At 56.8% G+C, this 10,023-nt stretch overlaps 3 protein-coding genes and 4 non-coding genes across 7 annotated transcripts in view; 2 read left to right on the top strand and 5 right to left on the bottom strand.

Moving 5' to 3' along the window:
* Nucleotides 1–1,031: 1,031 nt before the first annotated feature.
* SURF1 (SURF1 cytochrome c oxidase assembly factor) lies at nt 1,032–4,520 on the top strand (the record flags this gene model as incomplete). Its single annotated transcript, XM_006164287.2, is given in 7 exon segments — nt 1,032–1,165; nt 1,243–1,325; nt 2,366–2,557; nt 3,547–3,619; nt 3,702–3,864; nt 3,997–4,078; nt 4,153–4,520. Coding segments are annotated over 7 exon segments (797 nt in total), but the record flags the coding sequence as incomplete, so codon positions are not given.
* Nucleotides 4,521–4,825: 305 nt separating this feature from the next.
* On the bottom strand, nt 4,826–7,981 carry RPL7A (ribosomal protein L7a). Its single transcript, XM_027766640.1, has 8 exons — nt 7,907–7,981; nt 7,199–7,319; nt 6,563–6,712; nt 6,174–6,314; nt 5,896–5,975; nt 5,449–5,579; nt 5,096–5,191; nt 4,826–5,002 (listed from the first exon to the last, which is right to left on the bottom strand). The coding sequence occupies exons 1-8, from the start codon at nt 7,907–7,909 to the stop codon at nt 4,900–4,902; spliced, it is 825 nt and encodes a 274-aa protein (XP_027622441.1). The 5' UTR covers nt 7,910–7,981; the 3' UTR covers nt 4,826–4,899.
* Nucleotides 5,274–5,338, bottom strand: LOC114005276 (small nucleolar RNA SNORD36). The gene has a single exon (XR_003547155.1). It is a non-coding gene; the product is annotated as a small nucleolar RNA SNORD36 (small nucleolar RNA).
* On the bottom strand, nt 5,654–5,725 carry LOC114005275 (small nucleolar RNA SNORD36). Its single transcript, XR_003547154.1, has one exon. It is a non-coding gene; the product is annotated as a small nucleolar RNA SNORD36 (small nucleolar RNA).
* LOC114005274 (small nucleolar RNA SNORD36) lies at nt 6,052–6,126 on the bottom strand. The gene has a single exon (XR_003547153.1). It is a non-coding gene; the product is annotated as a small nucleolar RNA SNORD36 (small nucleolar RNA).
* Nucleotides 6,793–6,867, bottom strand: LOC114005269 (small nucleolar RNA SNORD24). The gene has a single exon (XR_003547148.1). It is a non-coding gene; the product is annotated as a small nucleolar RNA SNORD24 (small nucleolar RNA).
* Nucleotides 7,982–8,009: 28 nt separating the features above from the next.
* MED22 (mediator complex subunit 22) overlaps nt 8,010–10,023 on the top strand; it is a 6,615-nt gene continuing 4,601 nt past the window's right edge. The window contains exons 1-3 of the mRNA XM_006164291.3: nt 8,010–8,150; nt 9,161–9,313; nt 9,931–10,011. Coding sequence (XP_006164353.1) covers nt 9,191–9,313; nt 9,931–10,011 — 204 coding nt within the window. The 5' untranslated portion in view covers nt 8,010–8,150; nt 9,161–9,190. The remainder of the gene's footprint in view (nt 8,151–9,160; nt 9,314–9,930; nt 10,012–10,023) is intronic.

A 10,023-nucleotide genomic window follows, 5' to 3' on the forward strand; every position in this document is an offset into this window, starting at 1 on the left:
GGTGAGGACTCGGGCCGGGGCCGCGCGGGGACCGCACCTGCTCTGTGCCCCTCCGCCTTGACGTCCCCGGTGATCTCGCGTGGGGAAAGGGTGCGGGGACCCATGAGCCGTGCTGGGCTCTCGGGCCGGGCGAGGGGCCGCTGCTTCCATAGCTCGCGAGGTACGGGGAAGTTCGGAGATTAAGTGACGTCTCACGTGTCTGCCGACTGTTGGGGCTCGGGGGACGACCCAGGGTGGACCGGGGGACGACCCAGGGTGGACCCCGGGACTCCGACCAAAGCGAAGCGTGTCCAGCCGCCTCTACCTGCCCTCACCCCCAGTGGGGAGCCTGAGCTCTCCGTGCGCGCTGGTCTGGGCTTTTTGTGCGCAGCAACTCGGGCAGGAGCCACTTTTTTTTTTTTTTTGTTTTTTTTTTTAAGGTTATTGCCATAGGGCGAGTGCTCTCACTGGAAAGAGACAGAAGGAAAGTGAGAAACTGTCACCACCACTCCCCATGGAGATGGCCACGCTCAATCCCTTCCCCTCCATTCTCCAGGTTTTGGGCACAGACACACCCGTGCCTGGCATGATTTTCAAGCCCTGGGGATCCAAGACTTGAACAGCACGGTCAGCCATGTAGGAGTCCAGTGCCTTAACCACCACCACCTGCTGTCCCCCTGAAGCTGCTTTTTGAATGAAGGAATGACTATCCCTGTGTCTTAGCTCAGTAACACGTTGGCATGTTCTTGAGTAAAAGGCTATGAGGCTGTTACCTGAGTTGCCCAGGGGCAGTTGGTGACTGATCCAGCACCAAGCTCTAGGTCCCCTTCATGCAGTCAGCAAACATCGGCGTGTGTGCCACATGCCGGGTACTGGGTTTGGAGCTGTGCTGCACATGGGTGCTGCTGCTTGGCTGCAGACTGCAGCTTTGGGTTTGTTCCCTCCTGGACCACATTCTCTTCGCCAGTATTGGCAGAGTCTTGAGAAATTGGCTGCTCTGGTTTATTGGTTCCAGGCTTCTGACCCGAGTCAGTGCTGTAAAACTTCCTCAGGGGCTGCCTGGGGGCTGAGCAGGTGGGGCAGTTCTGCTGCAGAAGCCCCTGCCACCAAAACAGAAAACGACTCCTTCCTCCGGTGGTTGCTGCTTCTCATCCCAGTGACTGCCTTTGGCCTGGGGACATGGCAGGTAACGACTCTGTCTGTTGGGATGGCTCTGAGCCCCTGACCCTGGGCTGTCCACTCAGGCTTGAGCTGTTTCCACAGGTCCAGCGCCGGAAGTGGAAGTTGAAACTGATTGCAGACTTGGAGGCAAGAGTTATGGCCGAGCCCATCCCTCTACCCGCTGAGTGAGTGTGTGGCTGTCTGCTCAGGTCTCACCTGAGGACAGCAGAGCCCTGGCTCCTGCTGGCCCTCATGCCCCTTTGGAGAACTTTTGTCCGAGCCTCAAGGTCAGTCGTCCTGCTGGGCTTGTGCCCAGCCTGACTGCCGTAGTGAAGCTGCCTGAAGCTTCCACCCTCAACTACAGAACAGCCTTTTCTGGTCCGGGTCTCGCCCTTTGCCGGGTTCTGTGTAGTCGAGGATCCCCATGGTCCTGGCAGCCCCTTGGGGAGGTAGTTTACAGCTGTGGGGGAGGGCAGACAGTGATTCTCAGCATGAGGGTGGCATTTGCAGAAAGTGCCCCATGATTCTGCTGCCCTTTCCTCTGTTCACAAAGCACGGTCCAGGAAGACAGAGGCAGTCACGCTTTCCCTTCGGGGCGGCCGTGTCTGTAGCTGGCTGACAGATGGCTTTTATTTCTTTGGCATAAAATGTCCCGATGAGTCAACATTTTAACATCTCTTTAAAAATCCCGTCTGGGGGCCAGCAGGTAGCATGGTAGTTAAGGGTGGCTGACCTTAGCTCAAGTCCTGGACCTGGCGGCTTGTTTCCTCTCTCTGCCCCCCTCTGGTCAGATCTTAAAAAGAAATACAGCCTGCCGGCACACATCCATCTTTATCTTTTCTTTTGGAGAGGTTTGTGTGCACTCACCAGACAGACAGAAAGCAAGAAATCACCCCCCAGGGGATGGCCACACCACAATCCCTTCTCCTCTGTTCTCCTCTCTGGATCTTTGGCTCACACACACACACACATGCCCAGCATGAGTCTAAGCCACCAGGTCCAGGACTTGAACTGTGGTCAACTACGTGGGAGTTCAGTGACATAGCCATTACGTAAACTAACTGCTGGTCCCCAGATCCACATTCTTACATGGTCTTAAAGGGCCAAGTGCGGACCAGCCCACCGGGAGGGCCCACTCTTGCCTCCCTGTGTGGCCCTGGTGGGCTGTTGTAGATGTCTGCTTTGTTCCTACACTATTCTTCTCCCCTCCATGCCCCCTGCACAGCCCAATGGAACTGAAGAACCTGGAATACAGACCTGTGCGGGTCAAGGGGCACTTTGACCACTCCAAGGAGCTGTACATGATGCCCCGGACTATGGTGGACCCTGTCCGTGAGGCCCGAGAGGCAGGCCGGATCACCTCCTCATCAGAGAGCGGGGCCTACGTGATCACCCCTTTCCACTGCACTGAGCTGGGGTGAGTGAGCTGGTCCGGAGCTGACTGACCTGCCAGACAGGTCTTATCTTTCCTCCCTGACCTCCAGCTGTGGGAGAGACAGGTCTTATCTTTCCTCCCTGACCTCCAGCTGTGGGAGACCTGTAGTTTGAAATCCCCAATTCTGAGCCAACCAGAGTTGGGCCTGGTGGTTAAGGGGGCTGGGTCCTACATGGCTGTGTGGTTCCAATTCCATACTCCATGGCTTGTAAAACCCGTTAGAGGCACATGCCCAAATCCCTGAAGAGGAGACTGGAGAAGGGATGCAGCATGGCCATTTCCCACGCTGGGTGCTTTCTCCCTCCATCCCTTCCCGTAGGTCACACTCTGGTAACTTTTTTGCCAGCCCCTTGATCACTGGGCAGCTCCTGCAGGCTCAGCTCTGAGGGGGAAGGAACCATCAGCAAAGCAGGCAGGCCCCTCTGGAGAACCTGGGGGCCCATATACCAGCTACTATGAGAGCGAAGGGTTCCCAGAGGTGGGAAAAGCATTCCAGGAGCCAGAAGATCAAGTGCAGCACCCCCGCCCTCAGCATCCATGCCTTAGGTCTGGGTGGCCAGCAGCTCTGCCTAGGAGGGGCAGTTGCAGGCATCAGCCAAACCCCAGTGGTGGCAGCTTACCAAAAACCTTGGGAGCCAGGTGGGAGGGCTTTCAACAATCTGTGGGCTAGTGTCCACTGACGCAGTCCCGGTTCAGGGAAGAACAAAGTGAGGTCAAACCCCACCCCCCCAGGGGACAGCTATGCTACAATCCTTTCTTTCTCTTGGTATGTTGGGCACAGGTGCACACACGCCCAGAGGTTTTCAAGCCACCAGGCCCAGGACCTGAACTGTGGGCATCCAGTAATATAACCATTAACTCCCCATTCACTGGTTCCCACCCAGTCCTGCATAGTTGCTTCTACAGAGTATCAGCCATTTGTGGTAATTGTTATTCAGGCCCTCTCAACTGGTATGATTTCATGACTCTAGGACCACCATCCTGGTAAATAGAGGGTTTGTCCCCAGGAAGAAGGTGAATCCTGATACCCGGCAGAAAGGCCAGGTAAGGGGCTTGAATTCTGCTTGAGGCAGGCTCGGATGAGCTTCCAAGCCCTCCTGCTGAGCAACCTGACCATCCTTTATAGATTGAGGGAGAAGTGGACCTGGTTGGGATGGTCCGGCTTACAGAAACCAGGAAGCCCTTTGTCCCTGAGAACGATGCAGAAAGGAACCGCTGGCACTACCGGGACCTAGAGGCCATGGCCAGGATCACAGGCACAGACCCCATTTTCATCGATGCAGACTTCAGTAAGTCCTGAACCTTCCATGCCCTTCAGCCTCCTTCCCAACCCTGCCTTCTTCCCAGTTACTTTGTGCCATCCATTCTAGTGCTGAGGGGTAGATGGCCACTCAGCAGCTCCAACTCTGCTTGGCCTGCAGAGAGCACTGTCCCTGGAGGGCCCGTTGGAGGACAGACCAGAGTCACCCTGAGGAATGAGCATATGCAGTACATCATCACTTGGTGAGGCCAGGTCCCCAGTCTGTCCCCTTCAGAATGCTGACCAGCCTAACTGCTCACCTTCCTTTGCACTCCAGGTATGGACTCTGTGCAGCCACGTCATACCTGTGGTTCAAGAAGTTCCTGCGTAGGACACCTGCTGCATGACATCAGTGGACAGTGCTGTCCTTGAGCAGTCAGTCACCAGACAAGTGGTCTCACACTAGATCATGAACTGGTTTAAACTCCTGAGGCTGGTAGGTGGCTTAGTGGTTGCCCGAGGCATTGGACTCCCACATGGCTGATGGTTAGTGTCCTGAACTCAGCAGCTGCCCAAGTCCTAAGAGGATGGAGGACAGCATCATGGTCATCCCTACAGGAGCGATTTATTGCCATCTCTGATGAACTCATGCCACACAGCAAAAATCAAAGAATCCAGATAAATAAAACATATAGCTTAAAGTGAGTAGTAGCTTCCAGTTTGTGTTTCCACAGTGCCTCTTGAGCCAGGCATGTCTTCAAGTTTAAAGCTTTTAATAACACCTGCAGGGCAGCAGTTCCAGAGAGGACAAGGCCTATAGGAGGAGGTCATGGGCTACGTCAGCACCCCCTAAACTTGCTGGACAGAGGAACAGGTGATCCAGGTGGCGTGAGGAACAGTGGGGGTGCCCGTGCCTGCCTCTTTGTCATGGAAAAATAAATGGAACCAACCCACACGTTACACAGCACGCCTGACCACAATGCAGCCTTATTAGCAACAGGTCCCTGGTCTGAAGATATTACAGACATTAGCCGAAGGAGAGCGTTTTATTACTTGTATGTACAGAAAACTCAATAGCATACACTTAACCCAGTTTGGTGGCAAGCTCTTTAGCCTTTGCCTTTTCCAGCTTAGCGATGCCAACCACAGATTCCGGGCCCAGGATGTTTCCTCCCCAGTGGGCGGATCTGAAATGAAAAGAGGGGCACCATCAGCACAGCTGGCAGGTTTTCTGGCTTTCCAAGCATGCTGGTTAACACTGGTACCCATCCACCCCAGACACCGCCAGTGTACAGCTGCTCCTTACCTCATCGTATCTGTCATTGTAATTGGTCCTGATGGCTTCCACCAGCTTAGCCAGTGCACCTTTGTCCTCCCTAACAAGGAGGAGGGAAAGGCAGGCTTCAGGCTTCTTGCCTAGATGCATGGCCCCCTTAGTTAGCTCTAACCACAGCCTTTTTGCCTCAGATATGGTATGACCACATGATTTATTCAGGTGAAGAAATTCTTAACCATCATTGGCGAAGGTTCAAACTCTGCTCTGCAGGGTCACAAATCCAGAGATGCAGTGGGTGGACCAGGGAGCCAACCCCCTGCTGGTCCTGGGGGATCTGGGGCAAGGGCGCATACTCACGAGTTAACCTGTGTGAAGGCGACAGTGGTACAGGTTTTTCTGTGGACCAGGCGTCCCAACCTGGCCTTCCCCTTGATAATGCAGTAGGGAACCCCCATCTTCCGACACAGGGCAGGTAGGAAGACAACCAGCTGGAAGAGAGCATTCACTGGATCAGGAACATATCCTGATCCAAAGCAAGAGCTCAAAAGCTAGCTTAGTGGCAACTGCTCAGGGTTAAAAAGCTCATGGATCTGCACTTCAAGGTCACTTCAGTGGAAAAGTCACATCATCGCAAGAGCCACTCGTGAGCTGGACCTGTCTGCACTCTCCTCAAACTACAGGGAGCTGTCCTGGTTGCCCACTCTGGCCTGGTACTCTTCAGACCCAGTAGCAAGCCTCTTCTACCTCCCAGAACCAACCTGAGATCCCAGACTCGGCAGCCAGTGCACAGTAGGGTCCACCTACCTCGATCGGGTCCACGTCGTGTGCGATCACCACCAGCTGAGCCTTCTTGTTTTCCACCAAGGTGGTGACAGTGTTCACCCCTAGACACACAAATGACCACTTGCCTGAGTGCTGGGCAGCTCTGGCCATGGGCAACAGTTGTGACCATGGGCCAGCTGTGACTCAGTGTTAAAAAGCTCGGATTTTTACTCTTCACTGGTTTCAGGTGAAGAAATTCATGCATCATCGCAACAGCCCATGCCACCACTGCCCCTCCCCCAGAGGAGCTGCCCACTCACCTGGCTGGAGGACTGGTGGCCTCTTAGTGGGGACATCCCCTTTGCCGGCGGCCTTCTTCTCAGCCCGGGCCAGCAGCCGCTGCTTCTTCTCCTGCTTCGTCTCTGGCCTATACTTGTGGGCCAGCTTGAGCAGCTGAGTAGCTAGGAAAACATTCTTTGGTTTAAAATTGCAGTTTACGTGTTAATCTTGGCACTTGGTGTAACACAAACTCCTTGGTGTAACCACCATGGTGTGATGTGACAATGACAATGTAAAGCCACTAGGCCATCTCTTCATTTAGAGCACCCTTGTTTTCGGAAACTAACAGCCCATATTTCAACGAACCAGCCCCCGCCCCCGGGGCCTTCAGAGCTAGCACAAACATTAACGGCACCTGCCAAACCCTCACCTGTCTGGCGGTCCAGGGCCTGGGTGAACTGGTTAATGGCAGGAGGCACTTTCAGCCGCTTGTAGAGGATGGCCCTCTGCCGCTGCAGCCGGATGTAGCGAGGCCATTTGACAAAGCGGGTGAGGTCCCTCTTGGGCTGGATGTCCTGTCCTGAGAAGTGGTGATGACACCAAGTGAGGCTTAACCACGTGACCCAAATTCATGTGTGGACCCACTGAGAGGGGTGCTGGTGCATCAGAGATCTTGGTGGTCTAGAATGTCATCACCATCGTTCAGATAGCAAATATTCTCTCACATCATCTGCACACAACCGCCAGCACGGGAGTCCCCACCCCACCCCAGCGCTGGCCTCTGCACCAGGACGTCGCCCCGAACGCGGCAGTCACGGTGCCCAGCTGAGAGCTGGGGTTCGAGGACCAGCAACGTCCCAAGGGAGCACCCCGAGGGGTGGAAGCAGAGACTCAGTAACTTATTGCGAAGCAGTGGGTCTGAGCAGGGTCCAGTTTACACCACAACCCGACAGAAAGACTCCCACCCACAGTGCCTTGAGGATATCCCTGAGACCTAGCAATGGCTAGACTCTGTAATTTTTCCTGGCGAGGCGTGGGGGGAGCCGTCAGTCCAGCGCTCACTCACCTATGCCAAAATTCTTAGGCCTTTTCTCAAACAGGGGATTGACCACCTTCTTAGCCTCCTGCTTCTTCACCACGGCAGGGGCCGGAGCCACCTTCTTGCCCTTGGCCTTCTTTCCCTTTGGCTGGGCAAAAAGGAAAACGCGTTAGACCCCGCGTCCTGCTCCCGGCGCCAGGGTAGCTGCCCTGCCCGAAGAAGGCGCGCGAGCGAAGCCCAGGCCGAACATCGGCGACCTCGACGGCGGGGGACGTCCTCACGCCACCTGCGCGGACGGACGCGCAGCCAGCTCCGGGCCGGGGACCGGGGCCGCTGGGGACCGAGGCCGCGCACCCCCTCCGACGTCCAGGCGGCGGTCGGGGCCCACAAGCTCCGGCGGCAAGGAGGAAAAACTTAGGCCCCCTGTGCCGAGGCCTGCGGCGCGGCTCCCGGGAGCCGCCGCGGCGCGCAAACGCCTCGCCGCGGCCCACTGCGAGCCCTGCACTGCGGCGCAGCTCTCCCCGGTCCTGCTCCTCTGCCCTGGCGGCACAGGGGGTAGCGCACCCGCTCTCGGCCGCCAGTTTCTGCCCCCGCAAAACCAATGCCTCCCTGCCAGGCCCAGGAGGGCCCTCGCAGCGCCGAGGCGAACAGAGAGCCCCGAGCGGCAGCGCCCAGAGCAGGATGGCAGCGGATGCAGCCGGACCGCTGTTCAGGTACCGCGGAAAGCAGACTCACCATCTTGGGATACTGGAGGAGAGAGAAAGGAAATGGAATTGTGGGTAATATGTATGCGGCCCCTGGGATCGCGAGAACTGGCTCCTGCGCGGGATTTCAGATTTAAAGCGACAGGACTTCTTTAACTATCATAATAAAATCTGAAGAGTGCTTAGAGTGTCCCGGGCTAGCTGGGTCCGCTGAAGGCGACGCGGCACAGAAAGTTCGGGAACCGAGAGGCCGCGTGACTGGGGGAGAGGCACTGGTAGGCGCGGGCCCCGGGGTGGGTTGACTTTCCTCTCTAAAAAAACAGGCACGCAGAAACCGAATTGGTTGGTTCGTTCATTCATTGTCCCAGCCTTGCACCAGGCCTCCAGCCGGCGGGGTCACCTGGCCGCCCTCCCGGAGCCGCCTGGTCACAGCAAGGAGACCCCCAACAGGCCGCGGGTACTCCAGCCCTTTCGTTCTCTTGCGCAGAGGCCTGGCCCGAGAGAAAGGCGGGCGCAGCACTGGGGGCGGTCAGTGTGGCTGGAGCGTGGGGCGCTGGAGGAGCTGGGGCCAGGCCTGGCGGGGTGCGCAGAGCATGATCCCTATCCCGGCAGCGGGCGAGCTCGTAGAAGGACACAAGAGTGGGGGACCAGCAGTTAATGTAATGACTATGTCGCTGGACTCCCACGTAGTCGACCGCGGTTCTAGTCCCGGACTGGTTGCTTAAACTCACTCCAGGCGCGAGTGCGTGTGTGCCCAAGAGCCTGAGAGAAGGGAGGAGAAGGGATTGCGGTGTGGCCATCCCCCCTGGGGGGTGATTTCTCACTTTCTGTCTCTCTGTCTCTGTCTGGCAAGTGCATGTGCCCTAAAAGCCAAAAAACTTTTCCAAAAAAAAAAAAAAAAGGACACAGAGTGGCATGAGGACTTCTTTTACTGCTGGGAGACGAGGAAGGGAGTGCAGTGGAGCAGGGACGTGGCACGGTGGGTTCACAGGGATGCAGAGGGGAGGCAGGCAAGGATGGTGGCAGGTCTCTGCGACCAGGGAGGGGAGCAGGCTGTGAGCTTGATGGCCTGGGTCTGGGCTGGAGTCCCAGCCGCTGTGGTCAGGGTTAGAAGAATGAGCTTGCGTGGAGAAAGGGGTGGGCCCAGGGCCGGCCACCCTCCCTCCGCCCGCTCACTCCTGGCCCACTGCAGGGCCCCGATTGAATAAGTTGTTTCGTTGAGTGCCCGAACTCCAGAAATGTGCATGTTCGGCTAAGTCAGGGGTGGCTGTGGACTCTGTCACAGGCCTCCAGCCCCTGCAGCCTGAGGCCCCACATGGCCCAGCAGAGAGCCCTGCCCCAGAGCAAGGAGACGCTGCTGCAGTCCTACAACAAGCGGCTCAAGGATGACATCAAGTCTGTCATGGACAACTTCACCGAGATCATCAAGACTGCCAAGGTGGGCTGGCCTGGACGGGCCTTCGGGGGCCACTGTGGCCGGGTCAGTGGTGCCCACTGTACATGAGGGCAGGGCCCCGCAGGGAACAGGGTAGACCGGTCGTTGTCCCTTTGGAGAAAACATTTGGGGTGTGGATACCCATAATCGCGACAGGTCGGCATAAACCAAACAATCACAAGTCCGTGGTAAAGCAGCTTTCAGCATCGTCGTCCACTTGGCCGGGCTCAGAGTTCACCACCACCTACAGAGCTGCAGGGCAGGACAACAGGGTGGGCCTGGGACCAGCCAGTGGCGTGGTGGTTAAGGGCGCTGGACTCCCACATGGCCGGTCACTGTACGAGTCCCAGACCTGGCGGCTTGCTTTCTCACTTTCTTTCTCTCTCTCTCTGTCCCTCTCTGGTCAAATTTAAATTAAGTGAGAGAAGGAAAGTAAGAAGCAAGCCGTCAGGTCCTAGTCTCATGTGGGGGTCCAGCACCCCCAGCTACCACGCCACCAGAGCCTAGTCAGCAGAGCACTGACTTCTGCAAGGCAAACAAGGCTAGGGCAGAGCGAGGAGGGGCTGGCTGCTGTGGGCCAGGAGCAGCTGGGCAATTCTAGGCTTCTTGTTTGCCCCCAGATTGAGGAAGAGACACAGGTGTCGAGGGCCACTCAGGGTGAACAGGACAATTACGAGATGCACGTGCGGGCTGCCAACATCGTGAGTCACTAG

The sequence above is a fragment of the Tupaia chinensis genome, unplaced genomic scaffold (assembly GCF_000334495.1).
Source record: "Tupaia chinensis unplaced genomic scaffold, TupChi_1.0 Scaffold143602_1, whole genome shotgun sequence".
NCBI classification, from domain to species: Eukaryota; Metazoa; Chordata; class Mammalia; order Scandentia; family Tupaiidae; genus Tupaia; species Tupaia belangeri.

Bases quoted from the DNA above. Each gene is read 5' to 3' on its own strand.
- RPL7A (XM_027766640.1), bottom strand. The intron at 6,713-7,198 runs GTGAGTGAGCGC...ACCACTTCTCAG, and splicing joins GCCTAAGAATTTTGGCATAG to GACAGGACATCCAGCCCAAG. The intron at 6,315-6,562 runs GTGAGGGTTTGG...ATGTTTTCCTAG, and splicing joins GGCCCTGGACCGCCAGACAG to CTACTCAGCTGCTCAAGCTG.